The sequence below is a fragment of the Gekko japonicus genome, unplaced genomic scaffold (assembly GCF_001447785.1).
Source record: "Gekko japonicus isolate JY-2015 unplaced genomic scaffold, Gekko_japonicus_V1.1 scaffold279, whole genome shotgun sequence".
Classification (NCBI taxonomy): Eukaryota; Metazoa; Chordata; class Lepidosauria; order Squamata; family Gekkonidae; genus Gekko; species Gekko japonicus.
In genome coordinates this window covers 1,318,143-1,338,677 of record NW_015162485.1, presented here as the reverse complement: position 1 = coordinate 1,338,677, position 20,535 = coordinate 1,318,143, and the positions used below count along the sequence as shown (strand labels likewise).

General features: G+C 43.0%; 1 protein-coding gene across 1 annotated transcript in view; it reads right to left on the bottom strand.

Moving 5' to 3' along the window:
• Positions 1-20,535, bottom strand: part of SPATA17 (spermatogenesis associated 17) — a gene marked incomplete at its 3' end in the record, with an annotated part of 121,462 nt that overhangs the window by 14,251 nt on the left and 86,676 nt on the right. Inside the window, 1 exon segment of the mRNA XM_015405926.1 lies at positions 5,140-5,337. Coding sequence (XP_015261412.1) covers positions 5,140-5,337 — 198 coding nt within the window.

The following is a 20,535-nucleotide window of genomic DNA, read 5'->3' as shown; positions in this document are numbered from 1 at the left end:
AAGCACAGAACGGGATGCATGTGCACAATGGAGAACACAAAACTGGCATTGTTTTTTTCTCTTTATGAAGCCCTCCCTTATTTCCAGACATGTTGCATGCATTGTTACCATATACTATTGTCATGGCAAAATTCAAGCACACATTACAGATGATTCCACAGCCACTTGCAGATACTTGTGCTGAATTGTATTCTCGCCACTATCCAGTAATCTCCTGTTAATACTAGAGTCCAATGTACACCAAGCAACATCTTCACCAGCAAGTGCTTTCCCTTCAGTGTCAATGGATAAGAGACCTCCACAGACCCAAAATAAACCAGAACTTTCATTATCTGCACAGGGTCCCAGATGTCAGAATTAGATACAGTGATTTAGGTTGATGATAGTTGAAAAAACTGCTTTAAAAGCATTTTTTAAAAAATTGCATTGTAAATAAGGCCAGGACATTTCGGGGGGGGGGGGATGTTCTTAATTCTGTTATTTTTAAAACAGAATACAGGTGCCATGCATTTGTCACCAACTATTCATATTTATTTATTTAAAAGATTTATATGCTGCCTTTCCAGAGACCTCCTCAGGGCAATGGACAAAGTAAAAACAATGCAATAGAATCACAAAAACAAAATACAAATTGTCAATTTCAATTATCACACCATAAAAAACAAGCCTGGGGGCATAAAAATAGCCCGAAACAACATTCAGCAGCCTAAAGTGATATTCACAAAATAGTCTTCTGGAAAGAAGCAGGCCATATATGCAGCAAAAAAGATTGAACCCCTAGGCAAAAAGCCTGAGTAAAAGGAAACATTTCGGTTTGAGCCTAAAGGACAGTAAAGTAGGTGCACGGTAAGTCAGGGGAGGGGAGTATTTCAAAGGCAAGGTAAAAGGTAAAGGTTCCCTTGCTCGAAAGCCAGTCGAGTCCGACTCTAGGGCTGCGGTGCTCATCTCCGTTTCAAAGCCGAAGAGCCAGCACTGTCCGAAGACATTTCCGTGGTCATGCGGCTGGCATGACTAAACACCAAGGCGCACGGAACGCTGTTACCTTCCCACCGAAGTGGTACCTATTTATCTACTTGCAATTTCTTGCTTTCGATCTGTTAGGTTGGCAGGAGCTGGAACGAGAGACGGGAGCTCACCCCGTCACGCGGCAAGGTACCACAAATGAAGAAGCCATGACTTTGGTTGCCATCTCCCTCACCTCTGCAGGAAGGGGAACAGAGAACCGGTTTTGGGAAGAATATCTTACCTGGTGGGCTGGAAAGCACAGGATGAGGCATATCATACATTCAATTGCTTCTAATATGCTAATCTGACTTGATATTTTCCCCCTAGAGGCTGTCTCAAAGTATACAACTAAAAAATTGGCTCTTGGAATTAAACATATGAGGTTGCTTTATATCAAGTCAGATCATTATTGTCTACTCTTGCCTGGCAGTTAGGGTTGCCAAATCCTGAAACCTTACCGGCGGGGGAGGCTCCGTCCTGGTCGGGAGCCGGCTGTGTGTGTGTGCGCGCGCCGCCGCGACATCACCAGAAGTGACGTCAGACGTTGCTGACGTTGGGGGTATGGCCGAGCTTGTCGGGGGGGAAACATATGGTTTTCCCCCCGACAAGCTCAGCCACGCCCCAAACGTCAGCAACGGTGAGGTGACGCAGCTTCGGGGGCAGGGTTCCCCCCAGGCCCCGATTCCGCCGGGGCGGAACTCGGGGCTCCGAAGTGGGGGATTCCCCGCCCCCCGGGGTCATTTGGCAACACTACTGGCAGTGCAGTTCTCCAGCATCTCAGGCAGAGACCATTCTGTTCCAACATGTGCTACTTGAGATCCGTTAACTGGAGAGTCCATGGATTGAAACTTGGACCTTTTATATTGAAAGCATATGCTCTGCACCGGAGCCAAGACCCTCCTGGCTGCCAAGACTGCATTAACTCAGGTCCCCTCTGATCCTGGAACCATTGTGAGTGCTGCTATGAGTAATGCCATACTAATATTTTCAAAAGATTTTTTTAGTTGAGACACTGATGGATTTTCAGTAGTTTTAACAGCAATGAACATAAACATTTGAAATGAAAGCTAAGCATATATTCCTGCTTTGTGATTCTCTCTCACTCAAATAGTTAGCTCAATCCTGTATATCCCTGCAAAAGAAATGATACTGCACCATCACTTGACCTGGGGCAACTTCATCAGCATCTAACTCTTAGTTGGTATTCAGTGGTCTGCCTAAAAATAACCTTTGATTCTGTGTACTCATATCTTAGTGCTGGTCTTCATGTTTTGTGGTGGCAGCATTATATTAGTACAAGGAGATCTGTTGATATCACAAGGATTGCATTTAGTGTATCCTGTCTTGAGAGCACCATAGCTCCTGAAAACCATATCTGACTGCACTATCTTGAAAAATGCAGTAGACAATAATGTGGGAATTTGCTAGACCATTGCAACATCACAGTGCATAATGTTGCACTGGAGCAAGAGCATTATTGTCTGAATCTATTGACATGTTTGTCTTGCATAGTCAACCATAAGAAAAAAAGGGGGGAAATAAAGCAATTTGCCTGCTCATTAATGCCTTTTAATGAAGTGATGACTAATTTCATTATCACCTATATTTCCATCAACTCTAATTAATTTAGTACTAAAAGTCATAGATCTGACAGAACCTACAGTATATATCAGCTATATGAATATACAGAAATTATATATCAGCAGAACCTATGAATCTACACTGCCTTTCTTTAAGATATAAACCATTCCTATAAAATGCTGAAGGCCAATTTGATAGGAATGAGCAGATTACCTTAGCTCTTTTGCAACTGAGATTTGATCTCTCTTTATTCTTGTGGATTTGCTGCAACAATCTGCCATGAATTGGAGGAAATTTGTGGAGCAAAATTCATGGAGTAAAGAAAGAAGTTTCCTCAAAATCTGCAAGTAAAAAGTGCCACAGGTACACCTGTGATTTGAGGATCCTGTGAGTCAAAGAAAACTGGAAATGTGCATCCAGGTGTTTACTAAAGCTCCCAAGTACCTGTCCAGTGTGGACACCAGGTAATTTGTTTTTTGTCCCTGAGTGTGCATTCATATGCTTCAGTGACCAAAAAGAGCACTCAAGTTTTCATTAAGGTTCTGTAATCACACCAAAGAAAAGGACAGAGCAGTGAGTCCTTGGTCTGAATGCTCACCTGAAGTCCTATGTATTGAGTTCAACAGTCTGTTGGGGATGAATACAGTTGCCAATCTCCAGGTGGGGCCTGGAGATCACCTGCTATTACAACCAATCTCCAGATGATAGAGATCAGTTCCCCTGGAGAAAATGGCTGCTTTGGAGAGTGGGCTTTATGGCACTATACCCTACTGAGGTCCCTCCCCTCCCCAAACCCCACCTTCCCCAGGCTCCAACCCCAACATCCCCAAGTATTTCTTTACCCAGAGCTGGCAACCCTAGGAAGAAAACCAGATTCTATCACAAACTCTAGACTTTCTGACTGTTTGCCTGAGGAGTGATGTGATAACTAAATGTTTATTCTCTCTGGATATGAATACATATTTTTACACTCTCCTTGAGATCCAAGCACTTTTGGGGAGTATCTGAACACTCACATGGGGCATGGTGTGTAAAGTACAGAAGTTTAATGTCAAAGATTTCTCGCACTGAGAACTAAGCCACACGGATGGTTACTAATTATAAATCCCTCATTGTCACACCACCAGACCACTTTCAGAACAGTACATTCTGATGGATTTTCATTTCCAGCTGTTTCATCAGCTCAGACCAATGTCCTTTCCCAGACATACACCTCTAAATTGTGTTGTCCAGGGATTTAGCCGTGTGACTCCCATTAACATCAATAAGAGTCGCACAGTTAAATCCACGCACAGTACTTTGAAAATTTACTCCACGGTGTACATCCCAGGGCACTGAAAGGATTAAAGTATTATACAGTAAATTCCCTCTTCAAGGCACAGGAAATAAACAGAAGTCTTCCGCTATGTTCTGAAAGGTTTTCTTGTGTAAAGTTCTTTGTGCTTAAACTTTTTTTAAAAAGTTGCAAAATAGTTTAAATGGAAGAAAGTTATCAGATCAGCCCACCAGCTAAGAAACTACACTCTGAAAGCAGGAGACTGCAATCAGGATACTACACTTCCTCTGAGGGGTAGTCTAATTGATTTTAATTGCACACCAAGCAAGATGTCCAGACTTTAATGAGTTCAGATTTGCAGCCTGAAGTAGTTTCAGAGGTATGTATTTTAAAATACTCATACAGTCCATATATATATTGTAGGCTTGGCAGAGTTGTATTATGTGTGGGTTTAAGAATGTTCAAGGGGACCTGTAAAGACTTGGAAGAGAGGAGAAATTCCTTTGGCTGAAGTTCTGGATTATCCCCCCTGCTGGCTCACCTGCATCTCTATTCCTCCCCCTACCATCCTGCTGTTTCCAGCCACCCTTCCCCATCACCTTAGCTTCGGCTCTCCCCTCCAACTGCTGGCTCCAGTCCACTTCTCCCGTTACTCTGCTCCCCCATAGGTCCTGCCTACAGTACAGTATGGCCAACTTTGGATGACGCACTGGTGACAAGGGACTGGGGCATTAACTTCAGTATACAGAATGCTCTCTGTGTTTAGACAGATGGACTTTCCCCGTAAATGTGGAGTTCCATGTGAATATTAGATCCCATGTGAATACTAGGGCCTCCGGATTGGGAAGCCAGCCAGCACACAGTTAAACATGCATAAGTCGCACTGGCACTGTGTCTCCTATTCATTCCCCTTGCCCGGAACAATCCTAAATATGCCAGTTATCAATTGCTATACTTTTAATGACAGCTACACTTATTTGCTATATTTTAATTAAAACTGATTAAACTAGATCCATATTTTAAAGAGATTTTGAATAGAAAAGCAATTATACCTTGTAAACAACTGTATGCATATGGCTTCACATTGCATATTTTATACCCCCATGTAGATCATATTTACTGTTACCCATAAAAAATAAAAGCAACAGCCTTTCAAACCTTCTTATGAATATGTGTCCTAGAATAATAATTAAGAACACTGAAATCATCAGGCTTAAGTGTAGTGGTTTGAGGCTATTGTACAAAATAACTGCCTAAGAACAATTTATACACATTACCTGAGGTTTTTGCCTTCCAATAGGAGGAAGCAGTGGAACCGGTTGAGAAGTGAAAGAATCTATACAATGTAGCTGGTAGGGATCCACACCATCCTTTTCTCTTGGTTGTGCTTTATGGCTCAGTGGTTTAGCTTTCTTTAACTGCAGCTCCATTGGATCAGGTGATTTCAGGTATGGTGAGTTATATATACCTGCAATCTGAGCACATGACACTATTATACCATTTCAAACTTTCTACACTTTTAGATTGTGGGTTCGTCCAGTAGAATAATTTACAGAAGGAATTTCTGGAGTGGATCTTTCCCCTTCCCCAAAAATCTGCCATTTGCTCCAAAACTGTTCATCGAGGATTGAGGAAGTCTTGAAAGCAAATTTGCCACAGGATCAGGTGCTGCAGCAATGAGGAAGAATTGGGTAAAACCATTGCTTTCTCTTCTGCTCACAGCTTGTGTGGAGGAGGAAGAGGAAGGTGATTTTACCCAATGTGTCACTTCTTGTGAGCTTCTCCCAGTCATCAGAGAACACTTTTGGGGGGAATGGGAAGACAGGGATCTGTTCCACCTTGAAATCTTCTACTAGATCCAACATACCAGTTGATTAAATTATTACATGAAATTAAAACAACATAAAATAAAAACATTGAAACAACTGAAATAGACAAAGATAAAATATATCACACATACCATTTACCTCTCACATTCACCAGGGTTTTAAGGGGAAGTGGTGTATTTAAAATGGGGAGGGGCTGTGGTTTGATGGTAAAGCATTGGCTTGGCATGAAGAAGGTCCCATGTTCAATCCCCAGCAATGCCAGTTAAAAGGATGAGGTAGTAGCTGATGTGAAGGCTGTCTATCGCAGCTGCTGCTAGGTTGAGAAGACAATACTAACCTTGAATGACCAACTGCATGCTTCAGTATAAGGCAGCTTCAGGTATTCAAACATTTTAGCAGTTTTCAGACTTTCTCCTTTCAGAGAATACTTTCCATATCTCTTGACACACTCCTATTATCTACCATGGAACACCCCTGGAGTGGCATTCTTCTACCTCTGTTTGTCCCAGGCTCTTTTAATGACCTCCCTCTGTTGTGGAGTGGTCTTCAGGAGTAAGTTCAGAACTAATACTGATGACTTATCATGAGGCTTCAAGACCAACAGGCTTTCTCCTGAAAGGAGAAATGGAACTGAATTTTCTCATATGGGCAAAATGTGTATTGGTCTATTGTTTATTTGGACCCTATGGTTCTATACTGTAACTTTTAAAATTATTTTTAACATGTCTTGCAAGCTGCCCTAGGCTGAACAGGAAAAGCTGGTGTCACACCCCAAACTGCCCATGTCTGTCAACTAGGGGTGTGCATTCGCATGTATCAAAGCAAATATATATATATCCGAAAAATACCTTACCAATATTTTTTGGGTATTTTTAAAGTCAAACACAGATCAGAGAATTTGAGTGGCTACTGGTATAGCTGATCCCGAATAAAGCCGATTTTTTTTCTGGCTTTTTTCAGGTATATTCAACTATATCAAGTAGCTGGTTGTGGAGAGGTTTAAAGGGCTACAAAGTTGCCTTTAAGTTCTCTCCTCTAGGCCTCTTTCCTGCCTTTTGCTTTGGTTTCCAGGGCAACAGGAGGGAGGGGGAAGAGGCATCTCTGCAGCCCAATGGCAAAAGTACCTTAGGGGGAGCTGTAGTGCCTTAGAGTCAATCATTGCAATGCTTTTGCAAATGGCATTGCATTGCGGGTTTGCAACTTGAAAGGTTGTTGACTTCAAATGTGAAGTCCAACTAAGTAACTACCTTGCTATTCCCACCCATTTCCCAGGGAACAGGAGGGGGGAAGGAGCAGTGGCAATTTGGTAAAGAGGATTTCAGGTTAGGGGGAACACCGCTCTTTAGCCAAGCAAAGAAGTTTGTTCTTTTTTTGAAATTCTTCTGTACATGGGCAAAGAGCATAAAAGCAAGGGTCTGGCTGAGCTAGACTCCATTGCTGAGAGAGATTTGGAGAGTGTGCACTGGCTTTGGCTTCAGCTGCTGTTCTGAGCCTGGCTCCTGCTGCCTGAGAGACTCTGTTGTGGACTTCAGATCAAATTCTGCCTGCCTGCCTGCCTGGATCAGAGTGAAGAGAGACTGGTTTGACTGAAGAAGAACATTTTTTTTTTTCTTATTTTATCATTAGTTGTTCTTTGGGCTTGGTGGATGGTAGGTTGTGGGTGGGGTGAGGGCAAGGGCCTCAGGCCTTCCCCCCCCCCCATTGGTTAGGTTTTAGTTCCTTCTGGATTTGTGGTCTGCAGTTTGGAGTTTTTGGTTACTTGTTTGAGTTCTGGTGGTTGTGGGGTGGTGGTGGAGCCAATGGCCTTAGGCCTTTTTTGTTGTTGTTCCCTTTGGTTTTATTCTTAGGTTAGTTCCTTCTGGTTTTGTGACTTGCAGTTATTTATGTGGCGTTTTGTTGTTGTTTGGGCCTGGTGGTAGGTGGGGAGGCCAAGGGTTCTACCTTCTCCTTTGGTTCTTGGCGTTGTTTCTTTGTAGTTGGTTTAAAACTTGGTTAACATTCATTTTTTGTTCTTTTTGGGCGCTTGTGTTTGTACGGGTTCTGCTTGGCTTTTTAAAAATCTATTACTTTACTAGAATTTTTCCTCTCTTCACTGTTTTTTCTTCTTTTTTGGGGGGGGGGTGGGAGTGGGGAGGTGCGATTTTGTTGCTTGTTTCCTCTGCTGCTGGGCCCTCCCTGCAGAGATGCCCACAGGTGCTGGCACTGGGCAGGGGTCTGCTGCTCAGGCAGCCCCTCCTCCAGCTGCAGCAGCAGGAGCTGCCTGAGCTGTCTTTTGGGATGAACTTTGGGAACGAGAGTGTTCTGGCTCTGGAGCTCACCCCAGGGACCCAGAGGCTTCTGAAGGAGCTAGAAGAGAGGCTGGATATCCCTGCTTTGGTTCCTCCAAATCCAGAAGGCCTTCTGAGGAGGAACAGGTGCTGCCATCTAAACCCCTTCCCCTTCAGGCATCTCTTCCTCCCCCCCCCCCAAGACATGGTGTGTCTGCCCTGAGCTCCTCACAGGAGGCAGCTCCAGGGGTACTTGCAGCTGCTGGTCAGCGTGGGTGCCCCTACGCATCCAAAGTCTGAAAGCACTTCCAGCTTCGCACAGTGCCAGCTGTGTGGGGCCAGGATCAGTCAAGGGAGAGACCTCAGTCATCTCTCAATGCACACTTCCTCAGATACATTGAAATGGAAGTTAATAGTCCATACATATAGGCAGACAGTGAACAGCAAATTAGCATATAACATAATGAAGATGTTTTAACTGATACAAAGACCAAACAGGAATAACAAGTTAAGTTTATATGGTCACCATTTGTTTTGATTTAATTACGGGGGAAACCACGGTTGAGCAAATATGTCAGAATAGGAGACTAATGTGTAAATGTATCCTTCTTAATTGTGGAATGCGAAGAGTAAATAAGGAGCTGCGGTGGCTCAAGTGGTTAAGACCCTGAGCTGCAGGCTGTGGAAGGTCAGTAGTTCAGCAGTTCGAGACCCGGGTGCCGCAAGACGGAGTGAGCTCCCGTCTCTAGTTCCAGCTCCTGCCAACCTAGCAGTTCGAAAGCAAGAAATTGCAAGTAGATAAATAGGTACCACTTCAGTGGGAAGGTAACAGCGTTCCGTGTGCCTTGGTATTTAGTCATGCCGGCCACATGACCACGGAAACGTCTTCGGACAGCGCTGGCTCTTCGGCTTTGAAACGGAGATGACCACTGCAACCCTAGAGTCGGATTCGACTGGCTATCGAGCAAGGGAACCTTTACCTTTTAAGAGTAAATAACAGATCCAATCGTAACAATAGGTCTCAATTCAGTCCTGGGGGATGCATTGTATTGAGCTTCATTAACAACTGCAATTCAGCAGTCTCTCTTTCTAATCTCCCTTTAGCAGTAGAAAAGAACAAGAGACTAACAAAATATGTGGTAGGGTATGACCTTTCGTGAGTCACTGCTCACTTTTTCAGATACTGTTAACTTCTTCAGGAGTTTGAAGAAGTGAGCAGGGACTCATGAAAGCTCATACCCTACCATATATTTTGTTAGTCTTTAAGGTGCTGCTGGACTCTTGCTCTTTTCTACTGCTACAGACAAACACAGCTACCTATTTTAATTAATCTCCATTTGAAATTCCTTTGTAAGAGCACTGCTACTCTTAGGTCAGCGACTGAATGTTGTGGTTTCTAATGTCAGACTTATGTCCATTTATTCTTTGCATCCTCTTGGACTGAATCCTCCTGGATGGAACTGAGACCGAGGTTTCCTGTCTCATTACCAATGCTGGTATCTTCACGCCTACTACCCCTCTGCATATCACACCTAATCCAATCATGCCTCCTATTGCCATTTGGCATCTTAAATAACCTTTATGACGTTTATATCTCCGGTACCTCATGTTACATTTTATGGCATGCATGGCTGGCCTAACAAAGTGACATTTATGTCAGATCTGGCCCTCGTAACAAATAAATTCAGTACCTCTGCCCTAATCCAGGATGCAGGCTTGCCATTCCCCTGCTGAGGACAGGTGATCCCCTGCTATCGGCAGGCGCTTGCCCACCACCACCCACCTAACCAGCATGGGGGGGAAATGGCAGGAAATGGGGGGAATGTTGGCAACATCTTGCTGCACTGATGTCACTCTCTGTATGTCCAAAAGAGATAGTAGCACATTGCTGGGGGATGCGCTGACATTTGGGCAAAATTTCTGCCCAAATGCCACAACATCCCTAGCGTTCCCTGGCAACATGCTGATGTCACCCTGGGAGAATGGGGGTGATATTCTTTATATTACAATGACACACATCCAGAAATACACACATAAAATTTCTTTATATATATATATATATACACACACACACACACACACATATGCATACATATATATATATACACACACACACACATGACCAGATGTTGTTTTCTAATATGCTTTTGCAATTGCTACAAGTTTGTATAGTAGGCCATAGATAGTAGCCGTATCAATTCTTCTAATTATTCTGGTGTCAAAGATTCCATTGGTTAAGATGTGTGTCACTTCCATCAACTACTTTTGGTACAATTGGTATGCCTACTATCTATGGCCTACTATCTAATGCCTACTATACAAACTTGTAGCAAACTTGTAGCAATTGCATATATATCAAGAAATTTTATGCGTGTATTTCTAGATGTGTGTCATTGTAATATAAAGAATATTGACCACTGAGGAAGGCCCGAAGGGGCCGAAACGCGTATTGTCCTTAGGTCAAAAAGTTTTACCCATCTATTGTATTTGCATAATAACTAACTTGGTTGTATAAGCCTTTTAAGTCTGAGACTTAGACTATTTCTTTTTACTGCAGTATGTTTTAGCTATGTGTACACCCAACTCACAGGAGCTGCGGTGGCTCAAGTGGTTAAGACGCTGAACTGCAGGCTGTGGAAGGTCGGTAGTTCAGCAGTTCGAGACCAGGGTGCCGCATGACGGAGTGAGCTCCCGTTTCTCGTTCCAGCTCCTGCCAACCTAGCAGTTCGAAAGCAAGAAATTGCAAGTAGATAAATAGGTACCACTTCGGTGGGAAGGTAACAGCGTTCCGTGCGCCTTGGTGTTTAGTCATGCCGGCCACATGACCACGGAAACGTCTTCGGACAGCGCTGGCTCTTCGGCTTTGAAACGGAGATGAGCACCGCAACCCTAGAGTCGGACTCGACTGGCTTTCGAGCAAGGGAACCTTTACCTTTACCTTACACCCTAATAAACATTTGTATTTTTAATAATATAGTTGTCAGCTTGACCCTCTTAGTTTGCAGCTGATTTGGGGTTGAGTTTCCTCCCCCCCCCCTTTTTCAGTTTCTGTCAGAATGGGGGTGATGTCAGAGTGTCACCAGCAGCATCGTTACGTTGCTGGCAAGAGTCCCTGACACTGATAAGTCCCCTCGTCAGTTGCCAGGCCCTACCAGGGTGCCTCAGAGTGGGATAAAAATATTTAAATATATAACTGAGCTGACAGCACAAATTCATCTGTTCAGTGTTGCTTATGCTTTTTCAGATCTATTTTTGGGAAGCCCAGTGAACCTCAAGTGCTGAAGGTAGCATGAGGAAGTGTAGGTCCAGCACCTTTTTTGTGCTCACGCGGCAGAGAATGCACACATGGAAACGAACTTCCATGAGTGTCTTGATATAGCAGTACAAATGCACAGACAAGTCTCCTTCTACATGGGCTGTACCTCAGGGAGCCAGAGCAACTACAAATAGCAAAAGTCATCAATTCAGCACACACAAGATGCACAATTTGTTTCAATGAGAAGCTATCCAGGCCTATCTAAAGCACATTAGCAGTGATAAATTATTTACATTTTGTTTGTAAAGTCCTCTTAATTACTAAGAGTTTTTGATCCAGTTGGTCAGCCCTATTGGTCTGAAGCAGTTCAAAAAATTCAGAGTCCAGTGGCACCTTTAAGACCAACAAAGGTTTATTCAAGGTATGAGCTTTCGTGACACTTTTCCAAATAGACTGGAAATGGCAGGTCAGGTTCAAACTTAGAGCCAGAGAATGAACAGCATAAAGTATTACTAAATGTTTACATTGTTCTTTCTGCTGCTGAATTATGGTTCCCAGTTGCTGAGTCCTGCTCCTCATAATGTATTAACCTCTTTGAGAATGAAAGGACGGAGTGCTCCCCAATTAGTTCTAATGCATTTTTCATTTCCACATCCCACGGGAAAATCCCGACGCTTAGTGTCAAAAGCGAAATAAGGAGATATATCTATAACTGCCTACCTATCTATCCATCTATAGATAGAAATAGATAGATGATAATTAAACAAACGTGATGATTAGTAGCAAACTGTAAAGGAAGAACACAGGAAATATTTAGCTTTTCCTAGGAAATGTGATCCAGCATCTTAATCTACACCATTTCCATTTCTAGGATATCCTTTTCAAGATGGGTTAACCAGACCTATACACTATATTTCAAACATTCCTCCACAACAGCTTTATATAAGTGTGCTTTGATACTGGCAGGTTTATTTTCAATATCTTTCTTAATACTTGCTAGCCAGAATTCTTCACATTTAATTTTCATTCAGGTATCCGCCATAAACTCACAGGAAGTTCAGAAATCGGGTATAAGGAATTATGATGATTGTTGTCATAATCTTCAACACTTCACATTTACTTACACTGAATCCCATCTGCAGTACTATTGTTCATTTGCATAATTTGGAAATCTCCTTTTGGGAATATTCACAGTCTGCTTTGGTTTCCTCCATCCTGACTCTTTTGAACTTGTCCACCTGATTCTGAATCATTAATGAATAGCCTCAGTCCTAATACAGAGTGTTCTAGAATCCACTATTTACATTTTTACATTGAGAAAACTATTTATTCATATACTCAGTTTCCTGTTTTAACCTGATAGATCCAGGTGGGTAGCCATGTTGGTCTGAAGCAGCAGAACAAAACTTTGAATCCAGTGGCACCTTTAAGACCAACAACATTTTATTCAAGGTATGAGCTTTCGTGTGCACGCACACTTCTTCAGGTACAATGAAATGCAAGTTACCAGTCCACACATACAGGTAGAGGGTGAGCAGTAAATTAGCATAATATGTTTGGTCCTTGAATCTGTTAAACATCTTCATTATGCTTGTATGCAGTGCTCACCATCTACCTATATGCATAGACTGGTAATTTCCATATCATTGTACCTGAAGAAGTGTGTGTGCACATGAAAGCTTATACCTTAATTTTATTTATTTATTTATTCTATTTATACCCCACCCTATCCCACATGTGGGCTCAGGGCAGCTTACAACATGTAGTAAAACAATAAAACAGTAAAAGCAATAAAGCAATCAGTGGCATGGTAAACAATATCATCAAACCCCATGTCTGATATCAGGTGACTATAAGTGCTCCAGTGCCCAATAATATTATCTGTCAGCAGGCACTAGGAGAGGGGCCATAAACAGGAGAGGCCAGAATGGTTGAACGTCCACTACCTCAATCAAAAGCCTGGTGGAACAGCTCCATTTTACAGGCCCTGCCTGTAAACAAATAAAAGTTTGTTAGTCTTAAAGATGCCTCTGGACTCAAACTTAGTTCTGCTGTTTTAACCAGTTACTGATCTATAACATGACCCACCATCTTATCCTATGACTTCTAAGTTAAGTACCCTTGGGGAAGTACTTCATCAAAAACATTTTGGAAGACCAGATTTACCTGTTTACTTGACTAACCTTATCTACAAGTTTGCTAACATTTTCATAGAATTCCCAAAAGTTAATAGGCATTAGGCAAGCCTTGGCTCCATAGACACCAAGACTTTTTCTTCTTATATTCTACGTTCATAATTCTTGCTTTCATTTCTTGCTATAGGTTCACATCCAAGTTCTTTCCTGTCCTCAGTGTTATTTACCCAAGCGTTCATACAATCATCTCTATACCATCATCTGGATGCTCCCCTTCTGTTGCCCACTACTTGAAGCAAAGTGTTTTATCACTTTAGAAAATGAGACAATAGACATATTCAAACTGAGCCACTACTTTAATTCATATTTTTTTAAAGCACCTTCATACAATCTATATATCTGCAATAGTCTAGTCTGTAGCAGTAGCATGGCGCCTGTGGAACAAGATCCCGCCAAAGCAAAGCACTTTTGAGGATTTTAATGGGAGGGTTGACCAAATGCTTTAATCCTATTGAAACCAATGAGACTCAATGCTAATTTTGGCTGCAACTTACCTGTAAATTGTGCCATAGTAACATAGCATTTAGGAAGCCTATACTGAAACAGTGAATTATGTAGAGTTTCCATCTTAACTCCTCAGAGCTGCTCTGTCTATAGGATTTTCCTTTGATGCCAGCCATATCATAGCAATGTACAATTCAAATTCCTCACACTACTCTGATTTCCCCCTCCCATTCCTACAGATAATAGGGAATAGAAAACCTAAGTTCCCAACCATTCTAGGACCAGTCCCAATAAGTTTTTCTTTCACTTACAAAACATAAATGTTACTCTAACTCTTAAATGGCAGAAAAATGCATATTTAAATTATTATTATGTTAGTTGATTTAAAATTTGTCCAGTGTTTGAACTCGTTTCTCAGAAACTAAAGGGTATACACACATACACCCCAGTAAACAGTCTGTAGAGAGCATGACTGATTTCCCCCCCTGCACCCATGTTCTTCATAAGCACCTGTCACAAGGGCCTCTGTCAAAGCTGGCTTTCTGGGACTTCATTTTCAGGAACAGTTCTCTGAAGTGACAAACACTATAGGGAAATGTGTGCTAACCCTTAAAAAATCTACCACTGAGTTATTTGCAGTACTGTCATGCTAACTTCCAACTCAATAAGACCAAAGAAACCTCTGGGGGAGATTCTAGTAATAGCTTCTTGCTGACCTCCTTGCAGCCCGCCCTTCTGCTGAATAGTGGCCCAGTGGTGAATACGGCAAATGAGGTGTGAAAACTCTGCTTTTTTTTAATGCTATGATTCTAACTCACTGGGGGGGGGGGGGAAGAATTACACATACTCTCTCCACACTTTCACCTTAGAATTCTTTCCTTGTCAGGCCTTCTACCAGGGAAACCCATGCATGACCCAGAAGCATTTTTGCCAGACTCAACATATGAGCAAATGTACCATTTGTTGCCCAACCAGCACTACATAAATATGTTGAATCATTTTAATTTCTAACCACTGTATTCCTTTTCTTTTTTCCTATAATCTTAGTAATTCAGAATGGCACATGGAAGTTAGAGAGAAAGATTTTTCTCAAGAAGATATCTTCATGAATGTCATAAATATTTCTCTCTCTCTCTCTCTCTCTCTCTCTCTCTCTCTCTCTCTCTCTCTCTCTTCTCTCTCTCTCTCTCTCTCTCTCACACACACACACACACACACACACACACACCCACCCCTCATTCAGCTCCTAATATTTTTTCTGAATTGAACAGGTAACTAGTGGACTATTTAAGTTCTTTGAATTTTCTTCTGATGAGATCAGTGACATATATTTTTAACTGGCATCCTGGGACTTCAAAAACAGGAGATAACAAGCAGAATATTGTGAGCAACGTTAGGGAGGGGAGGGAATCCACCTTGGCCTACTACTCACAGCTTCCCCCATCTGCCTGTCTTCTTCCCCTGGCAGGGCTGGGGGCAGCAGCTGGGGAAGGAAGGAGAAGGGAGCCCTACCCTTTGATCACATTCTCTCCCATGCAGGGGTGGGGAAAGAAGGAAACAGTGGCAGCAGTGCTTCTTCCTTCTCCCAGCTGCCACTGCTTGTCCATCTTCTTTCCTTGACAAGGGTCAGCAACTGTGGAAGGAAGGAAAAGACAGTGCCTGTACCATTTTCTCCCAGCCACAGTCTTGTTTCTACTTTTCCACATTGGTGGCTGCCATCAAATCTCAACAGCACTTAACCCCCACCTTGGGCAAGTCTCCCCCCCCCCCCCCCCCCTTATCTTGGGGGTTTGCTGAGTTCTTTGGGGCTATGCCCAGGCATTCTCCCATTATCCCTGACACTCCCAGAGCTCAGCATTTGCCTCCCCCGGCTGCCTCCTTTCCCCCCCTCCCAGTCATCTCCCTCCCCCCATTTATTCCAATGCATCTTAGGGATTGTTAGATGGCAACTGAGATCTTGTGCCAGAGATCTTGCTTTTCATTTTTTAGGAATTTTAAATCACCCTCACCTTTCAAACCATTTCAGAGATGGGAATGAGCCAAATCACACAGGCAAGTGAAATGCATATTGTATCATCAAATAACTAGGCATATAGGAAACATTTTCAGGGGGGGAAATTGCACATTTTGGAGATATACACTGTTCTACAACACACACTTTCTCAAACATGTGAGCCATATATGGCATATACTGTCTACAGTATTCTATGCCACATAACTGACTTGCTCTAGATCAGTGGTACTCACTCTGCAGCATGCAGAAAAACATGTCCACAATTACCCTCAACGAAAAGAGCAACATGACTACTGTATACCTAGGGCTGCCAAGTCCCCCCGGGGGGCGGGGAAACCCCCACCCCAGAGGACCGTTCCACGCCGCCGGCGGATCGGGCCCCGGGGAAACCCTACCCCGACGTGCGCGTCACCAGGAAGTGACGTTAGGACGCCGAGCACGCTGGGGGCGGGGCCACGACCATCGAAGGGAAAACTGCAATGCTGCGGCGACTGCAACAACTTGGCAACCCTATGTATACCTTGTGCATCACCCCACCCAACACACACATACAATAATACTGTTTTAAAGACAAACGTGTTAGTTACATCTTGGGGCCATATTGATGATGAAATTATCCCTATTTCAAAAGAGCTCCACCTACCTTTCAGTTCCCCCTTCATCACCCAGGATAAAGGGTTGATGGCTTGAGAAACCACCAAATTCAAAGCCTCCCAATCAGGGACTGTGAAGATAGTGACAGTGAAATCCTATGCATATTTACACAAAAGTAAGTCCCCCTCTCTTTAATGGGACTTACTCTCAGGTAAGCATGCATAGGACTGAAGACTAAACAATGCACCTTGCAACTATGTAAGGGTTTAGAAGATGCCTGAAGCTCACAGCACTACGAACCAGCTAAGAGTTTCTACTGAGATCCCTCTTTGAGTTGAATTGTTACACTCGGACCTGGCCAGAAGCTGCAGGAGCCTACTCTCTTTCTTACTGGGGAGAGAGCAAGAAGGCAGAGATGGAAGTAAAGGGCACTCCAGTTTCCCACTGCAAGAGCCTGCTCCGGTCAAGCCATGACTCTTCTGAAGGGAGGCTCCAAGTCAGCAGTGCTAGATGGCTGAGAGCGGGCTCCTGCCATGGGAAGCTTGTGTACACTTTATTTCTCTTGCTGTCTTCTTGCTCTTTTCCTGGCAATTCAGGTAACCGTGAGATGGCCAAAGATACTTGTTCCAGAAACAGAGTGAGAAGGAGGAAAGGGAAATAAACATTGTTCACGTTCTCAGCCCGCTGGCAGTGTTGTGAATCTTTACTTTGTAAGAACCCTATGTATGATTTACTTTACTTTCTGCCTGCCCACTCTCTCCTCAGCACACCAGCTCAGGTAAGAAAGTGCAATTGTCATATGGTAGCAATGCTCAATTCATAGAATCAATAGAATGTTAGAGTTGGAAGGACCTTGCAGGTCATCTAGTCCAACCCCCTGCACTCTGCAGGAGCATAGCCGAAAAATAGCCCTACAACATACCCGAAAGATGGTCGTCCAGCCTCCGCTTGAAAACATCCAGCAAAGGAGCATCCACCACCTCCCAAGGCAGTCTGTTCCACTGCTCAACCACTCTTACAGTTAGGAAGTTTCTCCTGATATTTAGCCGGTAACGACTCCCTTGTAATTTCCGCCCATTCGATCTAGTCTTGCAATCCGGAGCAAGAGAGAATAGTTCCATTCCATCTTCTACATGACAGCCCTTCAAATACTTGAAGAAAGCAATCATGTCACCTCTAAGCTTTCTCTTTCCCAGGCTAAACATACCCAACTCTTTACCCACAATTATAAAACAGCATATCTTCTTTTCAGCAGTACTGAACACCTCAGAGTCAAAATATTGCCAGAGACGTCTAGATTCACCACATTTCTCTTTCAAAACTGGTTCTCCCCAGGGAATGATCGAAATGTGGCTGATGTGTGGAGGATGGCTAAGGTGACGCGCCTATTAGACCTTTCAAATACCAAAGAGCTTCTTCCCAAAAAGACCTTAGAAGATCTTATACATTTAAACATCTTGTAGTTTTTCTACCTCCAATTGAGTCATGCATTGACGGATCTGAAAATTTCATACATTTTCAAGGCTCCTTTAACTTCCTCGGACTTACCCTTCAAAGGACTAATATCCAACATATACGATATATTAGTGGGGCTTGATGGGAACAAACCTCTAAATTTCCAAATAAAATGGCAACTAGACTGCAACAAGCAACCCGATGAATTGCACTGGGACAAGATATGGACATCAGGACTAATGACATCAAATGTTGCATCCACTAAACTGCAGGGATACAAGATTATGACTAGATGGTATCTAACGCCTGAAAGGCTGGCTAAGATAACCTCGGATCACTCTCCTACTTGCTGGAAGCAATGTGGACAATTGGGCTCCTTTGCCCATTGTTGGTGGGAACGCAGGTTTATGGCGGTTTTCTGGCAAGATATATTACAAGAAACAGAAGTAATCACTGGCTATATTGTACCATTCACTCCAGAATTAATCTTCCTGGATGACTGGCATGACACAAACGTACCCAAATTAAGACAAGAGCTAATAACGAGTCTCCTAGTAGCTGCAAAACTTCAATAGCGTCTGTATGGAAGTCTTCTTTGGCTCCAATGAGAAACAACTAGTTTAAAAAGGTATGGGACCACTTTATCTTGGAAAAAAATCACAGATAAGGTTCAAAGATCCGAAATCTGCCCAAAGCAATCTAATTTTGATGAAAAATGGTTCCTGTTTTTGGACTATATTTTTACGCAAGATTGCCAACCACATAACCCCCGGTATCGTACTTTGATTCTTTCTTAATGGCAGTCTTTCATGCTAAATATCTTCCTCTCTTTCATTCTTTTATTCTTACAAATCTGTGTCCGATCATGGAACTCTCTGATCCCACTCATATATAATATACATAACACTATAGAACATCAAACACGGTCTACTTCTAAATGGTGCTACAAGGCCTAATCGAATTGTGAATGTTTTTTAAAGACAGCCAGTGATCGTCTTGGAACAAAAGTCGTAACTGTGAGTGTGATAAATGAACATGATTCAACTTACGTATGTGTGCTATGATTTACAAATGTACTGTTTGATCTTCAATAAAGTTTATAAAATAAAAAACAAAACAAAACTCTTTCAGCCTTTCCACATAAGACTTGGATTCCAACCCTCTCACCATCCTGGTTGCCCTCTTCTGGACACGCTCGAGCTTGTCAACATTCCTAAAATATGGTGCCCAAAACTGGACACAGTACTCCAGGTGAGGCCTGACCATAGCAGAATAGAGTGGAACTACCACCTCCCATGATCTGGACACAATGCTTCTGTTAATGCATCCTAAGATTGCATTAGCTTTCTTTGCAGTCACATCACACTGCAGGGTCATGTTTAGCTTGTGATACCTTTGCACTGAAATTCAGGATTTTGAGAGTTGCCCTGTTGAAAGTGTGTGGGTAAGGATAGAGCAAGGGGGAAAAGAAGGGGAAATTGTTGTGGGGGTATACTACAGACCTCCAAACCAACCGGAGGAACTGGATGATGCATTTGTACAACAGCTTGCTAAACTTTCACAGAGACAGGATGTTGTGGTTATGGGAGATTTCAACTATCCAAATATTTGCTGGAAATCTAACTCTGCTAGACATGGGGCATCCCACAGATTCTTGAATAGTCTTGCAGACAACTTCATCTTTCAGAAGGTGGAGGTGGGAACCTGACTAACTGGTTGATGAAGTGAATGCTGTGGGATCCTTGGGGAATAGTGACCAAGTCAGCTTGGAATTTGACATAGAGAAGGATGTGAAACCAGGACATAGTAGGACTCGTATCCTGGACTTCAGGAAAGCGGATTTCAAAAAACTCAGAGAAATATTAGGTAGGATTCTGTGGCTGGAAATGCTGAGGGGGAAATCTGCACAGGAAGGATGGGTGATGTTGAAAAATGAAGTGCTTAAGGCACAATCGCAAACTGTTCCAGTAAGAAAGAAAGGTGGGAGATGGGTAATGAAGCCGAGGTGGCTGAACAAGGAACTCTCTAAAGAGCTGAGACTAAAAAGGGAAATGTACAGGAAATGGAAGGAGGGTCAGATTACCGAGGGTGAGTATAAGAAGCAGGCTCGAATCTGTAGGGATGGTGTCAGAAAGGCTAGAGTGCAGATAGAGCTGAGGCTTGCGAGGGATGCTAAAAATAACAAGAAAGGTTTCTATGCCTATGTTCAGAGCAAAAAGAACAGGGATGGGGTAAGCTCATTGCTAGGGGAAGACGGTCAAGCCTTAACAAGGGATGAAGACAAAGTGGAATTATTCAACTCTCACTTTGTGTCGGTCTTTAACTGTAAGGTGAGCTGTATACAAACTGAAGAATGCAGGGCATATGAAGAAAGGAGGAACTGCCAGTCCAGAGTAAGTAAGGAAATGGTTAGAGAGCATATAGCTGCCTTAAATACTTTCAAATCTCCTGGGCCGGATGGCTTGCATCCCAGGGTGCTAAAAGAAATTGCAGTTGTTATTTCAGAGCCTCTGGCTCTAATCTTTGAGATGTCCTGGAGTACTGGTGTTGTGCCGGAAGACTGGAGAAGAGCAAATGTTGCCCCAATCTTCAAGAAGGGAAAAAAGACTGACCCAGGAA